The 27,762-nt window shown below is 45.4% G+C and overlaps 1 protein-coding gene across 6 annotated transcripts in view; it reads left to right on the top strand.

Moving 5' to 3' along the window:
- KCNQ2 (potassium voltage-gated channel subfamily Q member 2) overlaps positions 1–27,762 on the top strand; it is a 171,963-nt gene that overhangs the window by 115,769 nt on the left and 28,432 nt on the right. For 4 of the 6 annotated variants that reach the window (XM_058175679.1, XM_058175680.1, XM_058175678.1 and 1 more), the window contains 2 exons: positions 10,111–10,179; positions 13,744–13,773. In XM_058175679.1, coding sequence (XP_058031662.1) covers positions 10,111–10,179; positions 13,744–13,773 — 99 coding nt within the window. Of the gene's footprint in view, positions 1–10,110; positions 10,180–13,743; positions 13,774–22,301; positions 22,356–27,762 lie in introns of all 6 variants that reach the window. The other 2 variants (XM_058175676.1, XM_058175674.1) reach the window with 1 other exon arrangement.

The following is a 27,762-nucleotide window of genomic DNA, read 5'->3' as shown; positions in this document are numbered from 1 at the left end:
TGTTTTAAGTCATTGACCTAGATTTCCCGTATATATGCCGAGCCGCGAGGAACGCTGTTACCTTCCCACTGAAATGGTACCTATTAATCTACTCGCATTTGCATGCTTTTGAAACTGCTAGGTGGACAGGAGCTGGAGCAAGGAACGGGAACTCACCCCGTCGCGCAGTGTTCGGGTCTCGAACCCAGGCTGCCAGCTTTTCAGCTGAGCATCTGCACCTACATGAACACGCACACACACAGACAGAGTCAGTCTGTCCGTCCGTCCATCCATCCATCCATCCATCCATCCATCCATCCATCCATCCAACCAAATATGTTAAAATGGCCAGGAAACAATGCGGTACTGTTATTCTAAACCAAGGGTGTCAAACTCAATTTCATTGAGGGCTGTATCAGGGACTGTGTTCTGTCTCCTTCCCCACTTCAGACCCACGAGCTGGCCTTCAGCCAGTGGATTCACAGCTCTTATCAGTCCTGGCAGAGAAACCGCAGCTGCCTGCCAAAGTTCAAACAAATGACTCACGTAGCAAGACTTTCAGCTCTTTTTGAAATGGGTCAGCTCAACTTTTGCTTCCCGTGGAGTGAGAGCAGTCCCAAAGCCCCTTATATATTCTGTGGGATGGGGCTCCTGCCCCACCCTTCCTTTTGATGATGTCGCCTCTCTAATCTTTTGAAGTGTGGGTCAAGCCAAGCTTGATTATTATTATTATCAGCTGGGCCTGAAGGCGTAGCCTGGGGAAGGGAGGAATCAGGGGATGACGGCCTCATTACGTCCTCTGACTGGTCTGGTTCTGGCTCCTGGAGCCGAGCCAAAGGAATCGGTGCTCCTGAGGGAAGCCTTACCGGCCCTTTCCCCTCACTTGCTGAGTCACTTTCGGGCATGGGGCCAGGTTCGGGGGCTGGAGTCACAACAGGCTGTGTTTGACCTTGGATGTGTGTGTGTGTGGCCTGCAGCCTATGCCAGCGAAAATGGAGCTCGAGAAGGCCACATTGGCAAAGGGCTGCAGCCGAAAACGGAGCCCGTTTTCGCTGGCAGAGGTACTGCAGGCCGATCCTTTGCTGTTTCCAAGGTGACCCCATGGGCCAGATCTAAGCATCTGCGGGGTGGATGCAGCCCTTGGGCCTTGAGTTTGACACCCCTATTCGAAACCAAATGGAGCTAAATAGCTCTTGAACACTCTCCCGGCCCCCGCTACATGCTGTGTTCCTGAAATAGAAAACTCATCAAACTATACTTTCTGATATATTGGTTTGTATGAATGCTAAGCTCGGCTAAAAATGGAGCTGAGGTTTGACAGTTAAATTCAGGACCCGAGTGCAGTGTTTTCTAAACTTCAGCAGCTTTAAGATATATATATATATATATATATATATATATATATATATATATATATATATATATATATATATATATATATATATATATATATATATATATATATATATATATATATATATATATATATATATATATATATGGTGGACTTCACCTTCCTGAATTCCCCAGCCAGCAGGCTTATACAACACTAAACCAGAATTTGCAGCCTGGCCTCTGGAAACATTAGCATATTATCTCAACCAAAAACTATTGTATTTGAAAGCAGTAAGGAAGGCCGTATGACTCATAGAATAGAATAGAACAGAATAGAATAGAATTTTTTATTGGCCAAGTGTGATTGGACACACAAGGAATTTGTCTTGGTGCATATGCTCTCAGTGTACATAAAAGAAAAGATACGTTCATCAAGGTACAACACTTACAACACAAATGATGGTCATGACATGAAATAATGCAAATCAGGCTTTTAGTATAATTTGTGCGAAGATGCCATAATATGGAAGATGTCATTTTGACGTCATTGTGGCTTTGACCAGATGTCCTTTTTAAGATATAGTCCCTGGGTTGAATAAGTGCTTTTTAAAAAATCTGTAAAGTTTAAGATGTGTGGAGTTCAACTCCCAGCATGTCGGCTGGGAATGCTTAAAGTTGCCATGTGTAAAAAAAACGGGGTTAAATCAGGGATGAAATCTACTTACTTTCCCTACCAGTTCGGAAGTGCATCCTCCGCATGCACACGCTGGCTTTGTTCACGTACATGCTTCACATGCGCGCTTGGACCCTCTGCGCATGCACAAAGCCTTCTGTGCACGCACAGAAGGTCAAAAACAGGTTACTTCCTGGTTAAAATCAGGAAGTAACGATGTCCGGGCAGGTGGGCAGAGCCTCACGCTACCAGTTCTCCGAACCATGCACCGCCATCACTACCGGTTCGGCCGAACCGGGCTGAATCGGTAGCATTTCACCCCTGGGTTAAATGTTCCAGGCCAGGAGTCTGCAAACTTGGCAACTTATAGACTTGTGGACTTCAACTCCCAGAATTCCTCAGCCAGCATGGCTGCTTGAGGAATTCTGGGAGTTGAAGTCAACAGGTCTTAAATGGTCAAAGTTTAAAGACACCTGTAACCAGACAATAGAATGGAAGTTGTCTTGCTCAATTACAATAGGTCTGGCTTACTATACAGGTAGTCCTTGACTTACGACCAGAATTGAGCCCGACACTTCTGTAGTTAAGTGAGACATTTGTTAAGTGAATTTTACCCCACTTTACGACTTACCTTGTCACAGTTATTAAGTGAATCACTGCAGTTCATAAGTTGGTAGCCAGGTTGTTAAGTGAAATCTGGCTTCCCCATTGACTTTACTTGTCAGAAGGCTGCAAAAGGTGATCGCATGACCTCGGGCCACAGCAACCGTCATAAATGTGAACCATTTGCCAAGCATCTGAATTTTGATCAGGTAACCGTGGGGATGCTGCAAGGCAGTGGTGGGATTCAAATAATTTAACAACCGGTTTGCCCAGGGTGAGGTTGGCTGTTGTGGGAGGCGTGGCTCATCCCCGTCCTCCAGCTCCGTTGCACACACAGTACGAGTCTCCTGCGACAGCCAGCCTGACCCTAGAGGAACTGCAGAGGTGGGTTTCAGCAGGTTCTGACCAGTTCTGGAGAACCAGTAGCGGAAATTTTGAGTAGTTCAGAGAACCTGTAGTAAAAATTCTGACTGGCCCCATCTATTCTCTGCCTCCCGAGTCTCAGCTGATCGGGAGGAAATGGGGATTTTGCAGTAACCTTCCCCTGGATTGGGGAGGGAATGGAGATTTTACAGTACCCTTCCCCTCCCGTGCTCACCAAGCCAGGCCATGCCCGCCAAACCATACCCACAGAACTGGTAGTAAATTTTTTTGAAACCCGTCACTGGTGAACAGGTTGTTAAATTATCTACCTCCTGCTATTAAAGTGGATCCTGGGCGAGCAACGGAGCGGCCAGGCGGCAGTGGAGCGGCTGGCGCCAGGGAAGGAGAAGGAGCAGGGAGAAGAAAGTGGGAAAGCAGATTTTTCCTTTCCCCGGCTCCTCCGTTGCCCGTTTCTCCATAGCAGCGCAGCGCCCAGGATCCACTTTGATAGCGGGGTGGGTGGGTAATTTAATAGCCGGTTCGCCTGAACCGGTGCAAACTGGCTGAATCTCACCACTGCTTGTGAAACCTTTTCAAACCTTTCAAACTCCATGGTCACGTGATTAAAATTTGGACACTTGGGAACTGCTTTGTATTTATGACGGTCGCAATGTCCCGTGATCGCCTTTTGCGACCTTCTGACAAGCAAAGTTAAGGGGGAAGCCAGGTTCGCTTAACAGCCGTGTTACTAACTGAATAACTACAGTGATTCACTTAACAACTGTGGCAAGAAAGGTTGCAAAATGAAGGAAAACTCATTTGACTGTCTGGCTTAGGAAGGGAAATTTTGGGCCGATTGTGGTCGTAAGTCGAGGACTACCTGCAGAGAAAGACACCGAGTTTTTTCCCGTCTTTGGACAAATGACCGAACTGAATCTCTCTTTGACCTTTGCTGACCTTCCTCACTCTCACTTTTTCTTTTACAATGGCTTCATCACCACCGATACCCAATATCTTTTTTGTGGTGTGTGCATGTGTGTACTTGTGAGAGTGTATCTCGTTTGTGACACTTACGTTGTGCTTCTTTTGTAATGGATTGCTTTGAGGCATGGCCAGCGATGTTGACCCTGCCTGATTGTTGAGTGTGCTTCCAGTAACAACTCACAGTGCGTCTTTTGCTACCGGGAGTGAGCACTGTCCGATACTTTGCTTTATATACTTCAATTAAGGTTTCTGGATCTGGACTGCCAAGCTATAGGCTATCATTAGGTGGCAGTAAAGGACCACTTTGTCTCATTGTCACCATCTAATGGTCATTTGAGGCTTTGCAGCCCAGACTTTGTAGTCTTAGCTTTCAAAAAGGAGTCAGATTGTCTTGATAGTAACAGAGAGAAAAAAATCTCCATTTTCGCAGCCTCAAATAAAGCCTACAGACCAGATGAAATTTCTTAAAATTTTTCATATTCAGCTGCATGTACTGTGTTTTATTCTGGTGATTGTATGATTCTTTGTGCCCAGTTCTTTTATTCAAAAGTATGGTACATCTAACAAAAGCACATCTTCTGGGAATGAAGTCTCAAGAGTGGAGACAGAGTGAAGAAAGTTATAAGAATTCTCTTTAAGGTTATGTGGTGATGAAGATCTGGGTCATATATGTATCACATTGCTTTTTTTGCAACAAACTGGTATTGTCGGGGCTAATTCATTCAAGAAAAATTTTGGGGGGGCAATTCCTTGATTGGTTTTTGAGGGGCGCATTCAAACGAGCCATTCAGTCTTGCTGATGAATTTCAAGGTAAGGAATGAATAATGGTCAACAAATGATGTTCACATTGTATCCCGAATCCGAAGCACGAATCGGGTCCTGGACATGCTGAAAAAGGAGTTCTTGCAAGGAAATTCAGCCTAGGCCAGGAGTTTTCAAACTGTGGGCTGTGTTGTGACCCAGGCCCAAGTAGGTAGTAATAAACTTAGCCCGTGGAAAAACAAACTTTATTCGAACAGCTGGGAATGAAGTAATTCTTTACTTTGAGTCGTTCAACTCAAAGTAAAACAAATGCCTCCCAATACAAATTCCTCCGTTATCTCACAAATCTTAGTCCAATTAGGCAAACTGCAAAAGGCCCTTCCTGGCAAACGTCCAGAAGCCACAAAAACAAAGATGTAGACGAAGCAGAGGATGAAGCAGAAGACACAGCTACAACGCTGTTTTCCGGCAAAGCTGAAACACCGATGTTGGTCTGTTTTAAGCCTTATGGGAGGGGCCAATCATCTCTTGGCCCTACTCCTGAGTTGTCCTCTCTGCTTGAGCTCGTCTTGCCTTCTGGTAGCTCTTGCATTAGGAACAGGCTCCTCCTGTTTCTCTGCCTCACTACTATCAATCTCTGAAGGCTCTGGAGTCCGCACCTCACTTCCCGATGGCCCTGGCCCCCACTTAGCCTCATCGCTGTCCGACTCCGTTGCCAGCTTCCCAGGCAGCTGGCGGACCACAACAGGCTGTGGCCCCCAGAGAGTGGAAAGCAGATTTGAGATAGGGGTCTTACACAGTATCACACTGGCTGAAAATTCTGGGGATCAGCCAGTCTGGACAGAACGAGAGAGATCTCGCAGGGATCCAGCATTTCACTGAACCGGACTGGGATCACAAATTAGGTTTCCAAGAATGATGGAGAACTTGAATGTCCTTCATACCACATATTTCATCCCTCGCTCGCCAACATATTTGACGGCATTCCCACATTGTACAGATAATCCTTGACTTGCGACCGCAATTGAGCCCCAAACAGCAAATTACGGTCGCTATTGTTAAGTGAGTTGTGCCCCGTTTTACGATCTTCCTTGCTGCCTTTGTTAAGTGAATCACTGAAGTTGTTAAATTAGTAACATGGTTGTTAAGTGAATCCAACATCCCCGTTGACTTTGCTTGTCGGAAGGTCACAAAAGGGGATCACGTGACCCTGGGACGCTGCAACCATCATAAACAGGAGTCAGTGGCCAAGTGTTTGAATGTTGGTCATGTGACCGTGGGGATGTGGCAGTGGCCGTAAGTGTGAAAAATGGTCATCAGTCACTTTTATCAGTGCTGTGGTGACTTTGAACGGTCACTAAATGAACCGTTGTAAGTCGAGGACTATCTGTATAATCTATATAATATGAAGCATTGTATGATATTAAGCATTAGGAACCCTGAGCTAGGCCAGCTTCCTTTATTTATATTTATTTATTCAATTTTTTTTACAGCCACCTAATTCCAATAGATTTTGGGGGGCTTACAAACCTCCCTCTGCCCCAAAAATCCATAAACCATCTTGTTTTTCTCCTACTTCTGGCGGGAGAAGGTGAAAAGAATGAAAGAGGAGAGAATTTTAAAAGTGCGGGTAGTCCTCGACTTACGACTGCAAGTGAGCCCCAAATTCCTGTTGCTAAGTAAGACAGTTATTCAGTGAGCTTTACCCCATTTTACGATCTTTCTTGCCACAGTTGTTAAATGAATCACTGCACTCAGCTACAAGGTTGTTAAGTGAATCTGGCTTCCCCACTGACTTTGCTTGTCAAAAGGTCACAAAACGGGATCACATGACCCCGGGACACTGCAACTAAATGGTCACTAAATTAATGGTTGTAAGTCAAGGACTACCTATATTTATGTACCGAAGTATGTGTTTTCCACTCTCCAGAACAAGCTAGATTTTCCCATTAAATAAACTTGCTCCGAGTCCTTTGTCTAAATCCTTAGCAAAGTTTGACTTAGTTTTACACCCTGCTGTTAGACCAAAGATTTGGTCGGTTAATTTTAACATTAATGTTGTTGTGTCTGCGCCCCCCCGAGCCGGGCCCCCTGCCAGAAAGTGACTTGGAAAGTGAGGGGGAAGGGCCATCAGGACTTACCTCGGGAGCACCGGCTTCCCTAGCTCAGCTCAGGAGTCAGAGGGAGGCCATGTAGAGGAGATAACGAGGCCTCCGTCCCCTGACTCTTCCCTCCCCCAGGCCATGCCTCCAGACCCAGCTGATGGCAATCAGGCCTGGCTGGACCCTAGGTTTCATAGGCAGGAGAGGCAGGAACAACAGAAGCAGGGGTGGGGCAAGCCTAGGAAGTGCTGAGTCATGGAGTCACACCCCACAGGATATAAAATCAGCAAGGGCTGCTATGCCTCTTCGTAGCAGGCAAATCAACTGCTTAACTAGAGCTGAAGTACTGTTTGTTCCTGGGTGCCTCATCGGCATCAAGGGAGATAACAGAATTACTTGGCAGACGCTCGCTAGTTTGCTGCCAGAGTTGATAGTGCCGGCTAATTAAGCCACTCTCAACCAGCCACTCACCAGTTCCCCCTCTAGGCCACCAAAGTCCAAGTCCAGGTTTCGGACCCCATCGTCAGCAGACATCTTCAGCTTCTCAAAAGGGTATCGGAGGAGGATGCCGGTAGAACCAGCTCCCTCGCTGGACATGGTGAAGCCGTTTTCATAGTGGATCGTGAGTCGAACATCCTGGCTGTTCCAGACGCAGCCTAGGCCGAAAGACACAAGGCAGAGCCTCCATGGTCAGGAGGAGACGAGGGGAGGGCCACCCCATGGGTCAACCGGGCCCAGGCTTGCTTTGCCCATCTCCAGCCTGCCTCTTCTTGTCCAGGGCTGGTCCCCCACTTTCTGTCCTTCAAGCCCGGAGGGAGTGGCGGACGACGACTGGTTACTTCAACAGGTGATGCCTGATCTGCCTGAGAGCCAGGCTGCTCAGCCTGGGCGATATGGCCACATGAAGGGATCAGGCTTTGCCTCCAATGGCCGGGTGAAAGAGCCTTGGAGGCTGGGACTTGCTCACCTGCCTTAGGTTGCCAACTCTTCAAGGCAGGGACTCCTTGAGTTGGTGCCAAGGGCACCAACACTGTAGCTGGTGGGCATAATCTCTCCCTCCCGTTTGCTAGACTGACCACCTGGGCTTCCTCCAGGGCTTCAGGAGAGGAGGGGCCACAGTCCTCAGGCTGGGCAGCCAGGACATACTTACGGAGACCTCCTTGATGAGCTCTGCAGCGGCGTGGCAGCCTTGCACCAGGGTCCTGGTCCAGGTGGAGAAGTCGCGGTTGTAATCAACTATTTAGAAAAGCATGTTTTCTTTAGAAGAGAGACAGTGCCACCACTTCCTCCTTTTTTTTTTCAAATTTTTATTACCTTATCACAATAAAAATGGTGGCACAGTGGTTAGAATGTAGTACTACAATCTACTTCTGCTGACTGCCCAACTGCCAGCAGTTTAGCAATTCAATCCTGACCAGCTCAAGTTTGACTCAGCCTTCCATCCTTCCGAGGTCGGTAAAATGTGGACCCAGATTGTTGGGGGCAATAGGCTAATTCTGTAAACCGCTTAGCGAGGGCTGTGAAGCACTGTGAAGCAGGATATAAGTCTAAATGCTATTGCTATTGCTATAAAATACAAAGAAAAATGAAAATAGTGGAAAAGTAGGGTAAGAAAAAGGGAAGAGGAGAAGGTGTAGAGTAAAACAGGAAAAAGAAAGCAAAGCACTTTGATTCTCTTTAGCATGGTAGAAAAAGAATAACATATAGTCTCAATTTTTTACTTTTAAAAAGTTGAGGCTATATGTAGTATATATATAGGTCTTTGGTTATTCGGGTTTTCTCCCGCGTAAAATTGGAAGTGTCTTGGCGACGTTTCGACGAAGTCTCATCAGGAAGCACGACCAAGGACCAGAAGCCAGACCGCAGCTGCAACATTAGCCATTTCAAACCCCTCCAATCCATACATACAGCAGACAGACACCCACCATGAAGATGTAGCACGACCACAAACACGAAGCCAAACAACAGCAATGCAGCTCACCAGCTCAAATCCCCCTGCAACTCAGACTAATCTGAGCACAACCAAGCCCCCACCCAAACAGGACACACCCCCAGCCAATCAGAGCACAAAAAACCCCCATCCAATCAGAGCACAGCCAAGCTCCCACCCAATCAGTTCAAACCCCCACTAGCAGTTAAAAAGGAAGAAACAGCTGCAATCACACATTGCTCCCAGAAGCACGAAGCTGAAGCCTGAAGATGACGAATGAGACGTCATCGAAACGTCGCCAAGACACTTCCAATTTTACACGGGAGAAAACCCAAATAACCAAAGACCTACATACAAACACCCGCGAAAACCTCAGAAAACAAACAAATATATATATATATACTTACGGGACCGCCTGCTGCTACCACATGCCTCCCACCGACCCGTACGCTCTCACAGAGAGGGACTCCTCAGGGTGCCGTCCGCCAAACAATGTCGGCTGGCGGCCCCCAGGGGACGGGCCTTCTCTGTGGGGGCTCCCACACTCTGGAACGAACTCCCCCCGGGATTACGCCAGATATCTGACCTTCGGACATTCCGTCGCGAACTGAAAACATATCTCTTTATTCGCGCGGGGCTGGCTTGAATGGAATTTTAAACTCAAATTTTTAGCAATTTTAATGGGGTTTGTGGTTTTATGGTAAATTTCTTAAATTTTTCAGGCTCATTTAATAAGTTTTTAATTGATATTTTAACTTTGTATATTGTATATTGTTCTTTGTTGGTTTTATTCTGCCTGTACACCGCCCTGAGTCCTTTGGGAGAAGGGCGGTATAAAAATCAAATAAATAAAAATAAATAAATAAAATATATTTATTACATGTACTGTATATGGCATATACAGTACATGTAATAATATATAATAGCCATTTCTATAACAACAAAACATAATCTAATCGTCAAAACCCAAAGTCAGAGTTTCATTTTTTTTCACCCCAAGCACAAAGTCCAGAAGTGGTTTCCAAGCAGAAACAAAGTTAGATGTGTTTTTTTCTTCGATTAAGGCAGTCAATTTAGCCATCTTTGCTAATTCCATTAATTTTTCCAGCCGGTCATCCATTGTGAAACACCTCCTTCATTTCCCATGCTAGTTTTATCTTCTCATCCTGCTTTGGGAAAACGTCAAGAGATGGAAAATTCCTAATTCACCTCCTGTTCTTCTGTATTTGCAATATATTGTACAGACACACAGTCCCAAGGGAGGGGGAAACTTTCCATGAGATGGTTACTGTGTTTTTTTTTTCTCTCTCTCTCTTTCTCTTTCTCTCTCTCTCTCTCTCTCTTGTCTGAAATTGATTTTGGATTTCTTCCAATTTAGGCTCATTCCACCTTTGAATCAGCTCGAGCTGCTGAGAAATCTGAAGAGCAAATCAGGATTAACTTTCAGGTTAGTAATGGCTGAGATTGACTTCTGGAAAAATAGACTTAGCATGTGAAATGGGATTTTTATGGTTCTGTACTGGAGTTCTTGAAAACAGAGTTGTAAATCCCAGCGAAGGGGAATTGTAGAGAACCGTAGAGATGATCTTGGAGAAGAAAAGTAGAGAAATATGGATTACCGTATTTTTTGGAGACCCCCCCTCCCCCCAAAAGAGGGTGAAAATCTGGGTGCGTCTTATACTCCGAATGTAGAACACGCAGCTTCTCAAACGGAGGTTTCAGAGGCTGAAAGTGTTGTGACCCAGACTCGAGCAGGTAGCAACAAACACAGTCCTTAATGAAAATAAATTTGATTCAAGCAGCTGGGAATTGACCCATTCCCAGCGTCGTGAAACTCAAAAGAAAGCAAAGGCTTCTCACACAAAACAGTCTGTCATTATTTCCAACCTGGTCCAATTTAGATAATTGCCAAAGTCCTTTGCAGATAAGCGTCTCGAGCAGAGAATGGAGAGCTGCCAAGGTCTTCTCAGAGAAACATCCAGAGCAGAGAATGGAACGAGCGCAGCTCCAACATTGTTTTCTGGCAAACTGAGACACCGATGGCTCCATCCTGCTCTGGGTTCCCCAGGCCCGCTGGCGGAACCAGGTCTTCAGCGCCTTCCAGAAGAGTGCTAGAGTGGGGGCCATTCTAATCTCTGGGTGAATGATGTTCCAGAGAGAGGGAGCCACCACGGAGAAGGCCCTTCTTCTGGGTCCCACCAGGTGTATCTCCCTCGGGGATGGGACCTGCAACATTCCCTGCCCTCCCCACTCTGGCGGGTCGGATAGATGTGACCGGCAAGAGACTGTCCCTCAGATAACCTGTTTCCCATCTTAAAAAGACTAAGGTTGGGAAACACCAATATAAGAAGAAAGGAAATTACAGTAAGGCTTTTAAGAAGGAGGCAGGCTAAACTGGGAAACAGACAACATTAGAAACACTGCAACTCTACTTTATGAAAATAGTTATTTTATTTTTTTTAATAAAAAAGTTTTATTTTAACATTCATGTTATATCCAATAACATATTTAATGTACCATCATATACAATTAATCGGACCTGCCCGGTCACCACCCCCTTCCTTTTACTCTCTTCCCTTCTCTACCTTCTTCTACTTTCCACAACCATCCTCCCCCTCTCTTATCTACATCCTCTCCTCCTTCCTCCCTACTCCTTTCTTCTTCCTCTTCTATCCCTCCCTCTTCTATCCCTCTTCGTTTATGAAACTTTACTTTATGAAAATAGTTATTAATGACAGACTTTTGAAAAGCTTTACAACAATTCCCCTCTCTCTTTCTTAAACCAAAGAGAGTCGAGACGGTGGAATTTTAAATTCCTGGCTCGTCCTTTTTGGTTTTTCCAGAATTAATTCATGTTTTGCTACCAGCTTCTACATTCCTGTTCAAGGTCATCTCTGATTGTTTACAGAAATGCAGGTTTAGCCATCTCGGCCTTCTACTTCCCTTGTGTAAGCCCGTAATAGAATAGAATAGAATTTTTATTGGCCAAGTGTGATTGGACACACAAGGAATTTGTCTTGGTGCATATGCTCTCAGTGTACATAAAATAAAAGATACATTCATCAAGGTACAACATTTACAACACAATTGATGGTCAATATATCAATATAAATCATAAGGATTGCCAGCAACAAGTTATAGTCATACAGTCATAAATGGAAAGAGATTGGTGATGGGAACTATGAGAAGATTAATAGTAGTGCAGATTCAGTAAATAGTTTGACAGTGTTGATGGAATTATTTGTTTAGCAGAGTAATGGCCTTCGGGAAAAAACTGTTCTTGTGTCTAGTTGTTCTGGTATGCAGTGCTCTATAGCGTCGTTTTGAGGGTAGTAGTTGAAACAGTTTATGTCCAGGATGCGAGGAATCTGTAAATGTTTTCACGGCCCTCTTCTTGATTCGTGCAGTATACAGGTCCTCAATGGAAGGCAGGTTGGTAGCAATTATTTTTTCTGCAGTTCTAATTATCCTCTGAAGTCTGTGTTTTTCTTGTTGGGTTGCAGAACCGAACCAGACAGTTATAGAGGTGCAAATGACAGACTCAATAATTCCTCTATAGAACTGAATCAGCAGCTCCTTGGGCAGTTTGAGCTTACTGAGTTGGCGCAGAAAGAACATTCTTTGTTGTCCTTTTTTAATGATGTTTTTGATGTTAGCTGTCCATTTTAGATCTTGCGATATGATAGAACCTAGAAATTTGAAGGTTTCTACTGTTGATACTGTGTTGTCTAGTATTGTGAGAGGTGGAAGTATGGAAGGGTTTCTCCTAAAGTCTACCACCATTTCTACGGTTTTGAGTGTGTTCAGTTCCAGATTGTTTTGGTTGCACCACAAGGCTAGTAAGTTTAAATAGCTACCGTTAATGCGCATATTCTGCCTAGGGGGAATATCGTTTAATCATTTAAACTCACTTTCTCTTTGCTTGTACGCACAAGGCAAAAGAAGTTTTGTCAGATGGCTGCAATTCTCCATGCCTGTGGGAATTTAGGCTTAGTCACCTGTCAAAACTCGCTGTCCTTTGCTGTGTAAATGGGCAGCCAGAAGGACGAGAGTGCTTGGAAGGGATTCTAAAGCCCATGTTCCCCAGCTTTGCTTGCGCAAGTCCCTGGACCATCACCTTTGTCTCAGTTTTAATTGTTTCAAAACCTGAACGTAGCAGTAGGAAAAGAGTCTGGATGAAGACTTAATAAAGTTAGAGAACTTGAAGATATTATGGGGAAACATTAAAACTGCAATAAATTTAAAACCTTAAAAACAGTCACTTCTTCTCTAGATAAAGGAATCATCATTTTTCTCTTTGTTTCAGAGGAACAGTGTCAAATACTCTGGGTGCAGATGTTAAATATGAGGATGTTTCCCCCCGAAAATAAGACCCTGTCTTATATTTTTTGAACCCTGAAATAAGCGCTTGGCCTTATTGCCATGCACTCAAAAACGCGATTGGGCTAATTATCAGGGGAGGTCTTATTTTGGGGAAAACAGGGTATCAAAAGGCTGTTGCATCTAAAGAGATTTGTATGAAAGAAAAACATACGGATTTGAGAGCTAACAGCTCCATGCTCTGTGAAGTACGGTTTCGTTTTTCAGCTCTCTAGTGCTCCAAATTCTGTTCCCTTTATTAAAAATAAATATATGTATAAATATTTGTGGAGCAAATCTTGAAAATGTTAAAGACAGGGTTTGCTAAAAGGCTAAAAAAGGGAGTATTTAGAGGGGAATGGATTATCTTGTTAGAGAGTGGAAATGCTGCATTATACTTGGATTCAAAACTATTCAGTTTTGTTTGGCTTTTCTCACTGCAAATGTAGCTTCACTGCTAACGTTTCTGTTTAATTCTCGTAATTTTAATTGTCTTGTAGTACTTTTTTTAAACTTTTTATCTTACGGTATACTGCTCAGAGTTGCTACATCAGTGAGACAAGTGGCATAAAATTTAACTAACTAACTAACTAACTAACTAACTAACTAACTAACTAGCTAACTAACTAACATACTTCTGCTTCTCTTTAAGGAAAGAACAACAGCCAGAATCGTCTCCAAGGTCTGTATATTTTACTGAAGTCCATCCTTTATGCCTTCCCACTTCACTTTCTCTTTATGTCTGTGGTCCCGTATTCTTTACGTCACGCGTGTGATGCATCCTAGCGACAAAGACCTGACAGCCATTCAAAGCAACGTTGTAAATGTTCAACCCGCGCACATCCTGTGCTACGAAATCATGTCCACAGGGTGTAGGACAGTTCGCCTTGGCCCCCTAACCACTGCCAACTCACGTCTGCCAATTTACAGCTGCCACGTTCCTGCAGGACAACTCCACATGATCAACCAGCCAGAAGGGGAGAGCCAGGTGGGCAGAGTGCAGAGTGCATTGGGGGGAATGGTGGGGAGATGGCAGTGGCTGGGGGCTTCCCATTTTCACATGCCGCACTGTTGTTGCCCCTGCTGTGCTGGGGGCAGAGCTGCCACCAATCAGCAGTGGGGCGTGTGTGAAAATGGGAAGACCCCCATACAATGCCACCTTGACACTTTCCCCAACCCTCTCTGCCCACCTGCTCACTTGCCTGCCTGCCTGGCTCTCCCTCCAGCGAGTTGTCCCTGTAGCAAGTTGGCGGTGTGATGACTTGGCGGTGATGAGTTGACAGAGGCGAGTTGGCAGCGGTGAGCTGGCCATGGCAAGTTGTCCCATTCCAGTGTCCACATGCCTTGTATGGACAACCTGTAGCAGTGGGATCCTCCTTTTCTGCCTTTCTGTGACAATATGATTTTTAGCAGGTGGGAGTTGTAGAGCAGGTGCTGCAGCAGCCATCTAGATTACCACTGAGATCTGGCACTGTCCTATCACAAATGGAAAAGGACATGGAGAATCCATGTCTTGCAGGAAAGCTGGCATAACGGGTCTCAGTTCCCTAAATTTTGTGAGCTTAAACCGGGCTTCCCAAGTTGTGGTATTCCAGATGTGTTGGGCTGAGCCATATCAGTTTTCAGCTCGTCATCATGGTGACTGAAGAATGATGGGAGTTGTAGTCCTGTTCCCTGGGAGAACACCAGGCTGGGAAAGGCGATTCCGAAGCGACAACGAAGCGGTGATCATCTCCCATAATCCTCTCTTCCCTCACCTGTATCTCGGCCTTTCTTTTGGTCCCAGTAGCAGTGAAAGAAAGGACGTTCATGTACACACCAACATTTGTCACACATCCCTGCTTTTGAGCAAAAAAACACTCCCACCTTTCCTGAAAGCCAGAGGAGTTTCTCTCTGGCTGCATCAGTTCCTTTGCAAACTTTGTTTGAAGCACGACTATCCGCCTTCCGCATTGGATGATGGTGTGCGGAGTGCTGAAGATCAGGCTGCAGGTTTAGTTCAAGCTAAAACCCTAAATACCGTATCTGTGGGATGCAGCTTTGCTGATAGATGGTAATCCTAGTTCCAGCAATCGTGTGAACCCCTGGTAGCATGTGGTGGAACCGCAGCAGTTCAACCAGTGGTGGGATTCAAATAATTTAACAACCGTTTTTCTGCCCTAATGATTTCTTCCAACAACCAGTTCACCAAACTGCTCAGAAAGTTAACAACCGGTTGTCCCGAAGTGGTGCGAACTGGCTGAATCCCACCACTGAGTTCAACTATTTCAAATGTAGGCAGAACAAAATGGCGGATGTTAGGTCTCTAGCAAGGGGACAGTCTGGGCATTCACTTGGACAGTGAGTGGAATGAAGGATCAGTGGGTATAGCCCAATGATTCTCATCCTTAACAACTTTAAGAGGTGGGGACTTCAACTCCCAGGATTCCCCAGCCAGCGTGGCTGGCTGGGGAATGCTGGGAGTTGAAGTCCCCACCTCTTAAAGTTGTTAAGGATGAGAATCATTGGATCGATCCATACTGTAGATGGGTAGGTAGAGGGACAGAGAAGAGAAAAATACACCTGTTTCTAATACAGATAGGCTTTAACTTACAACTATTTGTTTAGTAAATGTCTGAAGTTACAACGGCACTGAAAAAAGTGACCAATGAACAGTTTTCACACTTACGACCGTTGCAGCATCCCTATAGCCCTGCGATTACAATTCAGAGGCTTGGCAAATGACTCATATTTATGACGGTTGCAATTTCCCAAGGTCGTGTGATCCCCTTTTGCGACCTTCTGACAAGCAAGAGTCAGTGGGGAAGCCAGATTCGCTTAACAACCTTGTTACTAATTTTAACAATTGCAGTGATTCACTGAACAACTGTGGCAAGAAAGGTTGTAAAATGGGGGCCAAAATTCATTTAACAAATGTTGCTTAGGAACAGAAATTTGGGGCTCAGGTTTGGTCGTAATTCGAGGATTACCTATAGTCTTCTCCTTCTATACAGGTAAACCTCTATGTATGCCCATAATTGAGTCCAAAATTTCTGTTGCTAAGTGAGACAGTTATTAAGTGAGTTTTGCCCAGTCTTACGATCTTTCTCGCCACCATTGTTAAGTAAATCACTGCAGTTAGTAACATGGTTGTTAAGTGAATGTAGCTTCCACATTCAAGTTCTTTGTATGAAGGTCACAAAAGGTGATCATATGACCGCAGGACGCTACAGCCTGTTCTGTCCTCCTTCGTCTCCGTCCTAGTGATGGCTTAATTAGCCGGCACTATCAGCTCTGGCAGCAGAATAGCGAATGTCTGCCAAGTTCTCTGGTATCTCCCTCGATGCTGGTGAGTCACTTCAGCTCTCAGTTAATCAGTTGACTTGCCAGCTAGGAAGAGGCACAGCAGTGCTCACTGCCTTTATATCCTGTGGGGCGTGGCTCCATGACTCAGCACTTCCTAGGCCTGCCCCACCCCTGCTTCTGTTGTTCCATTCTCTCCTGCCTACGAAACCTAGGGTCCAACCAAGCCTGATTGCCATCAGCTGGGTCTGAAGGCGTGGCCTGTGAGGGGGAAAGAGTCAGGGGACGGAGGCCTCGTTATCTCCTCCACCTGGCCTGCTTCTGGCTCCTGGAGCTGAGCCAGGGGAGCCGGTGCTCCTGAGGTAAGTCCTGACGGCCCTTCCCCCTCACTTTCCAAGTCACTTTCTGGCAGGAGGCCCGGCTCGGGGGGGTGCAGACACAACACAGCCGTCATAACTGTAAGCCAGTTGCCAAGTGTCTGAATTTTGATCACCTGACCATGGGGATGTTGCAATGGTCGTGTGGAAAACAGTCACAGGTCACTTTTTTCAGTGCCTTGTAACTTCTAACGGTCACTAAACTTACGCTACTGTTGTAAGTCAAAGACTGCCTGTATTTACCAAAACTAGGAAGTGATAAAGATATTTGGGATTGTGTTGGTTTTCCTTATTCTCTTTTGTACGATATTCTGATTATTCTTGACTCTTCTTTATTACGTATTTAAAATTTGCAAACTTAGCTACTTCGTGTCACCTGCTTGCCTTATGGCTGTTGTATGTGTTAAAAAATTTGAGTAAAATTCTTATTTTAGATAAGAAAAATGAAAATTTACCATACCTGATATGTATTTGTATAAACCTTTTTTGACTAATAAAAACTTTTTGAATAAAAAAAAAAAAAAAAAAAAAAAAAAAAAAAGACTGCCTGTATTTGCAACCATTGTTCTGCCCAAGAGATGTGGTTTGAACGTGGACTTTCTTAACCATATTTTGCAACTATTCAGGGGATCTTTTTTGTTGTTCCCTGTTGTCAACTATCAGTTGTTGTTGTTTTAGAATCATAGGTGGTGTCTTTTCTTGTTTCCTACAAGAAATCGGTAGAATCATTGTGTTTTACAGGCCAATTCTTCAATCAGTCCTGAGTCCTAAGTCCTCAGCACTGACACATCGGCCAGCTGTTCTCTTCCAAGTTCCGGGGCACCGGAGAGCTGGTCCTGCGTGCGCCGGAACCCGGAAGAGAGCAGCTGGCGACAGTGCGTGTGCCCACAGAGTGGGCTCTGTGTGCCACCTCCAGCCTGCATGCCGTAGGTTCGCCATCACAGGTATAGGGTCTCCTGCCAGAGCAGGGACTAGAACAGTGGTCACCAACCGGTGGTCCGTGGACCACTGGTGGTCCGTGAGAAAATTTTGGTGGTCCCCAGAAAAATTATTTGCATTTTTTGTATTGCACTAAATCAGGGGTCCTTAAACTAAGGCCCCTGGGCCGGATACGTGCAATGAACGTTTGTGTTGCTGCAGAGAGTCTCCCCCTTCAGGGTCTTTTTGTGTGGGTCGGAGTGGGGCAGAAATTCCGACTCAGGGTCTGCTTCAGCCTCCTGGTGTGGGGCTTTGGGCGAAGGCTGGAGGGAAGCGTCACTGTTGGCAAAGAGCCGCAGGGCCTTGTTCCAGTAGGACTGCATCATGGCCTGGAACTGGCTGACCATCTCAGCCTGCTGAGCCTCCAGGTGCCAGTACCTGGCCTTGCACTCCCGCAGGTCTTCCTTCTGCTTGGAAAGCCTATGCTCCTAGTCCTCAGTGAGGTGCTTCTGCTGAGCCTCTTTCTTGGTCAGATTCAATTTGAACTGAGCTATTTTGCCAACTGTTTCTCATGGTGGCTGTTTAGCTCCAGCAACTGCTTCCTGTTGGTGCCCTAAGGAGCCCAGGCGGGCAGGTGAGGAGTGGCGAGTAGAAGCTAGCAAGGTGCCCCTCGACGTGAGTGACATTGAGTTGGCCATGCCCATCCAGTCACATGACCACCTTGCCACATCCACCCAGCCGGTCATTAGGCAGATCATATTAGTGATCCACGGGATTTAAAATTATGAATTTAGTGGTCCCTGAGGTCTGAAAAGTTGGTGACCCCTGGACTAGAAGACTTCCAAATTCCCTTCCAACTCTTGTCATTCTACATATAGGATTCAACTGAGCTACAGGGACAGATCAGGACTACCTGATACAGGGTAGTCCTTGACTTACAACCATTTGTTTAGTGACCATTCGAAGTAATAATGGGAAAAAAGTGACTTATGACTATTTTTCACACTTATGACCATTGTAGCATCCCCATGGTTTCTGGAATTTCAAGCTTACCATGAGGTGTAGGAAGGCTCCATCCCAGCTACTTTCTTGATTGTTCTGATCACTTTGTCTCCTTGGATGAATCATAGAAAACTGGATGAATCATAGAAAGTATTCAGACTATCTGTTGCCCTGTTCCTGGTTAGTCTTGACGGAGAATGGACTTCCTGCGGTGTTGTTGTTGATCATTTCTGGATAATCAAGATAGATAATCCACTAGAGGTAGTCCTCAACTTACTACCATTCGTTTAGTGGCCCTTTGAGTGGGACCAAAAAGAGTGACCATTTTTCACGCTTACCATTGCAGCACCCCTGTGATCACGTGATCAAAATTTGGACGCTCGGCAACTGGCATGTACTTACGACTGTTGCGATGTCCCAGAGCCATGCGATCAGTTTTTGCGATCTCCTGGCAAGCAAAGTCAAGGGAATCCAGATACACTTAACAACTGCTTGTGATTTCCTTAACCATAGCACAAAAAGTTAAAATATTGCCCATGACTCACCGAATTGCTGCCTCGCTTAACGTAGGAAATTCTGTTCTTGATTGGGGGTCCTAGGTTGAGGCCTACCTCTGCAAGGGTCACTGCCATGCACAGTTCCATTTCCTGCTGAAAAGTGTGGAGAGTATTTTGTTATCTCTACACTTTTAGTCATGCGTAGATGCATCAGGGCATCTCTTATTCAGCTCTTGGACAAATGTCTGGCACAAAATTTTAATAAAGGTGGAGGAATTGTTTCATTCTAGACCAGGGATCTCCAAATTTGGCAACTTTAAGACTTGTGGATTTCCAACTCCCAGAGTTCTTCAGCCACCCATGCTGGGGGTTGAAATCCACAAGTCTTAAAGTTGCCAAGTTTGGAGACCCGTGTTCTAGACATAAAAAGGTTTTGATCTACTTTCTGGAATCTTCTGTTCAGAAACTGAGCAACAGATGAACTGAAGACCAGCTGGTGGCGAAGCTCCAATCCACAAAAGGAGTCCTCAAAAAACACCTTTGACAAAATTGGTTTTATGTTGGTTTATTGAACTTGGTAGTTGAGCATTTTAATATACTGGTAAGGTCTGGTCAAATTAGATAGCCTGACTCATTGGTCTGGTGTGCTAAGAGATAAGCTGGTATCATAAATTATTTGATGTTGAGTTCTAGATTGATGCCTTCTAGAATCTATTAGGATAGGATACCTGAAGTAACATGATGGTCTTTGGGCCAAGCTGGTTGTTATGTAAGAAGAGATATGGAATTCTCTTTTTATCCTGTAGAGCAGGGGTCTCCAACCTTGGCAACTTTAAGCCTGAAGGACTTCAACTCCCAGGATTCCCCAGCCAGCTTTGCTGGCTGGGGAATCCTGGGAGTTGAAGTCCTCCAGACTTAAAGTTGCCAAGGTTGGAGACCCCTGCTGTAGAGAAGGGGTGTTCAACTTTAGCAATTTAAAGACCTGTGGACTTCAACTCCCAGAGTTCCCCAGGTAGCATGGGTAGATTGGGAATTGTGGGAGTTGTAGTCCACAGGTTTTAAAATTTGTCAAGGTTGGGACACCCCTGCAATAGATAAAGCCATGCGGGCTAAGAATATTTGGAGTTAAATCCAATTTATCCAAACGTATCGGGTCGGGAAGGGGTAATTTAATAGAAAATTAAATTAGTGCTTCTCTGATTCCCTCTATATATATTAAAAACAATCCCTAATGTGAATGTATTTTAGCTAAGTTATTAATTTGATAATTATCAGTTTTAGGGGGTATATGTCATCCAACGTCCTGAGATATCTATTTCCAAGGTCCTGGGAGTGCTTTAGCTAAGTAATCTTCAGAGGCAAATAATATTTTTTTAAAAAACAAACAAACCCTAAAGCATAGATCATTTAATGAAGAATTTCAAACCAGGTTATTGCTAACACTGCTAATAAATTTCCATATTATGACCCCAAATGACAACCACTTACAGGCCTGTCAAAATTAATGTTAAGACATCCTTTGGAAAAACTGCTTCTGCATGTTATTCAATTCAATTCAATTCAATTTTTAAATTTAATTTAGGATTGAAGTCGTGACCGGAAGTTAAGATCAAGATTACCTTTACTTGGGGTTTTGTGGGGTTTGGTTGAAGATTTAAGGGACTGTCAAAGAGAAAAAGGGGTCAATCTGTTCTCCAATAGATTGACTGAGGGCAGGACAAGAAGCAACGGATGGAAACTAATCAAGGAGAGAAGCAACCTGGAATTGAGGAGAAATTTTCTTGACAGTGGGACAACTTGCCTCCAAAAATTGAGAAGTGCTCCAACACTGGACAACCATTTGTCCGAAATGCTAGAGTGGGTTGGACTAGAACAGGGGACTCCAACCTTGGCAACTTTGCCTGAAGGACTTCAACTCCCAGAGTTCTTCAGCCACCCATGCTGGGGTTGAAGTCCTCCAGACTTAAAGTTGCCAAGGTTGGAGACCCCTGCTGTAGAGAAGGGGTGTTCAACTTTAGCAATTTAAAGACCTGTGGACTTCAACTCCCAGAGTTCCCCAGGTAGCATGGGTAGATTGGGAATTGTGGGAGTTGTAGTCCACAGGTTTTAAAATTGTCAAGGTTGGGACACCCCTGCAATAGATAAAGCCATGCGAGCTAAGAATATTTGGAGTTAAATCCAATTTATCCAAACGTATCGGGTCGGGAAGGGGTAATTTAATAGAAAATTAAATTAGTGCTTCTCTGATTCCCTCTATATATATTAAAAAGAATCCCTAATGTGAATGTATTTTAGCTAAGTTATTAATTTGATAATTATCAGTTTTAGGGGGTATATGTCATCCAACGTCCCTGAGATATCTATTTCCAAGGTCCTGGGAGTGCTTTAGCTAAGTAGTCTTCAGAGGCAAATAATATTTTTTTTAAAAACAAACAAACAAACCCTAAAGCATAGATCATTTAATGAAGAATTGCAAACCAGGTTATTGCTAACACTGCTAATAAATTTCCATATTATGACCCCAAATGACAACCACTTATAGGCCTGTCAAAATTAATGTTAAGACATCCTTTGGAAAAACTGCTTCTGCATGTTATTCAATTCAATTCAATTCAATTTTTAAATTTAATTTAGGATTGAAGTCGTGACCGGAAGTTAAGATCAAGATTACCTTTACTTGGGGTTTTGTGGGGTTTGGTTGAAGATTTAAGGGAATGTCAAAGAGAAGAAGGGGTCAATCTATTCTCCAATAGATTGACTGAGGGCAGGACAAGAAGCAACGGATGGAAACTAATCAAGGAGAGAAGCAACCTGGAATTGAGGAGAAATTTTCTTGACAGTGGGACAACTTGCCTCCAAAAATTGAGAAGTGCTCCAACACTGGACAACCATTTGTCCGAAATGCTAGAGTGGGTTGGACTAGAACAGGGGTCTCCAACCTTGGCAACTTTAAGACTTAAAGCCTTAAAGTTGCCAAGGTTGGAGACCCCTAGACTAAAAGACCTCCAAGGTCTCTTCCAACTCTGCCATTTTGTTATTCTGTTAAATGTGGCCCTCCCTCCTTGCCTTCTACAACGTGTCTGGTTGGGTAGGAGCCACCTGGTCTAACTTTTCTACTCTCCCCTCATTTCCAGTCAAGCCACTCGGTGCAGGAAATCTTTTTGTGGATGCTGCTCAGGAACTTCTAGGTACCATAGCAATTGCTTTGCACCGAACCGATCCGAAGCTGCACGCTCATTCTCTCTCTCTCTCTCTTTCTCTCTGTCTTTTTCTCTTCCTGCTATCTTCTGTTCTGCCCATTCATCTGCTTCATAGAGGTGAGCTGTGCTAAGCGAAGGACGTTTGGCAGCATCTCTTCCTGGCAGGCGGATAAAAGGCAGGGTCCGCGAAGGAAGGCGATTGGCTTCGGGGAAGGTGGCTTAGCAAAAGGTTTTCCAGGGCATGAGAAGAGTGAAAAAAAAAAGAGATTTAAATGTGTCAGGACCACCGGTATTATTAATTAGTCTGCAAAACGAAGCAACTGCACTCTCATCTCCTGCGTTACACAGGTAGTCCTCGAGTTACGACCAACATTGAGCCCAAAATTTCTGTGCTTAAGTGAGGCATTTGTTAAGTGAGTTTCCCCCCCCCGCCCATTTTACAGCCTGTCTTGCCACGGTTGTTCAGTGAATCACTGCAGTTGTTCAGTTAGTAACGCGGTTGTTAAGTGAATCCGGCCTCCCTATTGACTTTGCTTCTTGGAAGGTCGCAAAAGGGGATCGCATGACTTCAGGACACTGCAACCCGTCATAAATATGAGTCAGTAGCCAAGCGTCTGAATTTTGAGTCGCGCGACCAATGGGGATGCTTCTGCGACGGTTGTTAAGTGTGAAAACTGGTCGTCGGTCGCTTTTTTTCCAGGGCTGTTGTAACTGCAAACGGTCACTAAATGAACGGTTATAACTCAAGGACTATATGTTTTAAAGGGAAAGTTTGTTCTTTAATGCCTTTGTAGTTCCTCGATTTCTAACCGTTGGTTTAGCGACCATTCAGAGCATTGGAAAAAGTGAGTTAGGACCAATTCTCGTGCTTAGAATTGTGGTAGAACCATGAGGTCACGTGACCAAAATTTGGACGCTGGGCAATGACTCTTACAACAATTGCAGCATCCCCGGGTCATGTGATCATCAGTTGCGAACTTCCCACCCGGCTTCTAACTGGCAAAATCCAAGGGGGAAGCAGGATTTGCTTAAGTGATCCACTTAAGAACTGCATTGACACTCTTAAGAACCAATGCAAAAGGATCATGAACTCAAGACTCAGCTCACTTAACAGCTGCCCTGCTTAGCAACCGAAATTGTGATCCTAATTGTAAGGGTAAGTCGAGGACTACCTAAAACAATTCCTGTTTTAGACACTAATAAATGGAGGTGTCGTGTCCCACTCCTCCTCTGACGGACGGGTCGGGGAAGTCTGTATGAAGCGTGGCCACGAAGCCTCTGCAGCTTTGCCAGATTCCTGTCAGAGTTCTCAGGGCAGGCAGGAATCCAAGGTGTGACTTCAGCAAACCAGATGAGACTTTGCCTGACTCAAGGAATGCCAAAAAGCAGATCCTTTATATAGGCCATGGGGTCTGGCTCCATGACTCAGCACTTATCCAGGCCTGCCCCTCCCTTCCTTTTGCTGACGTCGCCTCTCCATTCTCCGGAAGCGGGGATCTGTCCACTGTGTCTTTTCGTCCTCCTGCTCAGCTGCCGGCAATTCTAGCTCGTGGCTGGCTTCGTGCTCACACGCTGTAGGGAGGTTTGCTTGCTCAGTCTGTCCGGGCATGGTGCCAGGGCTGGGGGCTGGAGGCATGCCAGGCCATTCTTCTTCACTAGCAGTCTCTGGCTCAGATAGCAGGAGATGGGAGGGGCCCGGCTGAGGAGAGGAGGGCGGGCGAGGCACAACAGGAGGGCTTCCCCTCCCCCACTATGGACCTTCTTGCACACAGCGGTCCCCAACCTTTGTGTGGGGGGGGGGAAGAAGGGGAACCAGGGCCACGTGAGCGGTGGGCTGATGTGGGCGCGCGCATGCTTAGCTTCACTCGTGCTTCTCTGCGCCAAAAGCTTTTGCAAAGGAACTGAAGGCCTGAAGCAGTGCAAGTTTGTGTCCTCGAAGCCTTTCGTCCCTTTGCAAAAGCTTTTGGCGCAGAGAAGAGGAGCCTTTGGGGGTGCAGTCTCCTTCAGTCTCACCGAGGCTGCCCTTTTGTGGCCTGTTGGCTGCCAGCCCCTCCAGCAGTGAATCAGAGGAGGAGGAGGAGGTGGTGTGGGAGTCAGGTGGCTCAACAGACTAAGTCTGTCTGTTATTAACACAGCTGCTTGCAATTACTGCAGGTTCTAGTCCCACCAGGCCCAAGGTTGACTCAGCCTTCCATCCTTTATAAGGTAGGTAAAATGAGGACCCAGGTTGTTGGGGGCAATAAAGTTGACTTTGTATATAATATACAAATGGATGAAGACTATTGCTTAACATAGTGTAAGCCACCCTGAGTCTTCGGAGAAAATTCAAATATAAATTATAAATATAAATATAAATTCAAATTAAAAAAAAAAAAGGTTCAGCATCAAGGCAACCTGAGAGCTCCTAGGGGGAAGAGGGACTGGAGCTGTTAGAGAGAGAGAGAGAGAGAGAGAGAGAGAGAGAGACAGGTGGAGCCTCAGCCGTCCGTCAGCCCTCAGATGGAGAATCAACAGCCCCCAGAGGAACAGCTGGGTCCAGTGCCTGATGCACGGATGCACAGAAGGCAGAGGAGAGGAGAGCAGTGGAAATCTATGGGTCGACCCTTGGGACGGAAGAGCCACCGTTGCAAGCAGCCTTGGTGGTCAGTGAAGCTGAGCGGGATATCCTTATCCCGCTCAATGCTCCCAACGCTCCTCTTTTGGAGTGGGCAATATAAGCAGCAGGCCGGCTTACACACACATGCTCGCGGCTCCACTCACGTAAGAGAGAAGAGAAGCCTTTGGGGTGCCGCTTGCGCTAGTGTAGCTGTGTGTGCGTGCCAGCCTGCAACTCATGTGGCCCAGTTCCAAATAGGCCATGGCCCGGTAGTGGGCCATGACCAGAGGTGGGATTAATTTACCTGCCCTACTAGTTTGCAAATGTGAGTGCGCACTCAGTGCTTGCGCATTACATCTGGGCGGGTGGGTGGAGCTTCTCGCAGTCGCCACTACCGGTTCGCCCGAACCAGACAGAATCAGCTGAATCCCACCACTGGCTATGACGCAGGGATTGGAAACCTCTGTTCTAGCACTTCTACTAAGCAGGAAGAGACACACTAACCTGAATTTACTTTAACCGCAGGTCCCCTTAAGTGGGACTTCAACATGACTTCAGCTATGGCAAACCAGGGTTTGGATATTATTGTCAGATCATACAGTGTTGGTTATCCAGTTGATCTTGAAAGAGTTAAATTAGCTTGCTTCACCTGACATGATCAGTGAGGAAAAGGTGAGCTCCATAACTTAAATGAGATATCCCAAAGGTGCTTTTTCAAGAGGCAACTGGACTTTCTGGTTTAGAGCTGAAGAAGCTTTTTTGATGAGAAGCAAAACATCTTCAAAGAAAAAAAAAAACAGTAAGTCCAGTTGCCTCATGAAAAAGCACCTTTGGTACAACCATGACCTGGATGACTGAGAAACTCCATAGACATTTAATCTATCTCTCTATATAAATGGCTGTGCGCGTGTATGTTTCAGCATAACTCTGGAATGCCTTGAGCGATTTCAACCAAACTTGGTACACAGATGACTTACTGTCTAGAAAGAATTACTGTAGGGGTAAGACCAGGGGTGAAATCTAGCAGGTTCTGACAGGTTCTGGAGAACCGGTAGTGGAAATTTTGAGTAGTTCGGAGAACTGGCAAATACCACCTCTGGCTGGCCCCAGAGTGAGGTGGGAATGGAGATTTTGCAATATCCTTCCCCAAGGAGTGGGGAGGGAATGGGGATTTTGCAGTATCCTTCCCCTGGAGTGTGGTCGAAATAGAGATTTTGCAGTATCCTTCCCCTGCCGTGCCCACCAAGCCATGCCCACCAAGCCACACCACACCACGCACACCAAGCCGTGCCCACAGAACCGGTAGTAAAAAAAATTGGATTTCACCACTGGGTAAGACATAGAGTGTTTGTGTGTGTGTGTGTGTGTGTGTGTTTGTATGTGTACGTTCCAGCATAACTCTGGAATGCCTGGGCTGCGTTTTGACACTACAGATATAATTGATTCCTTTTCCTGTCTAATACAGGATTGGAATAAATAAATACCTGGGCAATGCCGAGTTATCAGCTAACGAGATATAAAAACTATTGGGACAAAACTCCTTCCTTCCTGTAAAAGTCAGACTCCTAGGATGCACATCTTATAGCACTTCAGTTGCTTATTTTTCCCTCTGTGTGATGGTTTTTGTGTTTTCAGTTGAGCGTGAACCTGTTGGTGCAAGATCCCATGAGATAGTCACAAATTCTTGCTTGGTTGTTGAATGTCCATTTGGGAATCCAGCTTGATTCCTGAAGGCATCCAGGATTAATTGAAAATGATTGAAGCTTCCACTCTCTAAATCAGCGGCCTCCGACCTTTTGGGCCCCAGGGACTGGTTCCATGGAGAAAGGTTATTCCGTGGACCAGAGGGGGGGCGTGGTTTCATGTGCTTCCTGCATCCCACGGATGGGGCTTCGCTTGTTTCACAGTCCGGTTTCTGGGACCGGCGGTTGTGGACCCCTGTATATCAAGATACCTGTTTTTGTTTTCATTGTTTCTGTTATAGCAAGTAGGTCCTACGTTACAAAACTTTTTTTTTTGAAGGGCAACTGATCTTTGTTTTTCCTTGAAGACGTTTCACTTTTCATCCAAGGAGCTTCTTCAGTTCTGATTGAATGGGTGGAGGATGGAAGGATTTATATTCCTTCCAGTCGTCTTGAGGGTTGTTAGCACACTCTCTGAGGGTTGTTGAGGCCACTTGGAGGTTTATGCGAATGACCAGATGGCTGCAAGGAATATAAATGCTTCCATCCTCCACGGTTCAGTCAGAACTGAAGAAGCTTCTTGGATGAGAAGCAAAAGGTCTTCCAAGGAAAAACTAAGTCCAGTTGTCTTTTGAAAACAAAAAAAGCACCGTTGGGACAACCATGACCGGGATGAATCTCCACAGACAGTTACAAAGGCAAGATGGTAATCATGCCATCCTAAATAATATTCTTATGTCAGTAGAAAGAAAGCCAGCACAATCAAAGCTTAAATTTATTCTCGGCAGAGCTAGGAAAAGATGACGTAGAATCTTTGAATTTGAGATCCCATATTACTTGTGTGTCCATGTATGTGTCGTGTCCCCCTCCCGCTCCGACGACCGGGTCTAGGAAGTCCGTGTCAAGCATGGCAATGAAGCCTCTGCAGCTTGTCAAAGTCCTTCGAGGCTTCTCAGGGCAGGCAGGAGTCCACATTGTGACTTCAGCAAACTAGATGAGACTTTGCTTGACTCAAGGTTGGAATGCCAAAAGCAGGTCCTTTATATAGGCTGTGGGGTGTGGCTCCATGACTCAGCATTTATCCAGGCCTGCCCCTCCCTTCCGTTTGCTGGCGTCG

This window comes from Ahaetulla prasina, chromosome 3 (assembly GCF_028640845.1).
Source record: "Ahaetulla prasina isolate Xishuangbanna chromosome 3, ASM2864084v1, whole genome shotgun sequence".
Lineage (NCBI taxonomy): Eukaryota > Metazoa > Chordata > Lepidosauria > Squamata > Colubridae > Ahaetulla > Ahaetulla prasina.
Note: the sequence above shows the minus strand (reverse complement) of the source record. Positions and strands in the feature narration are given on the sequence as shown.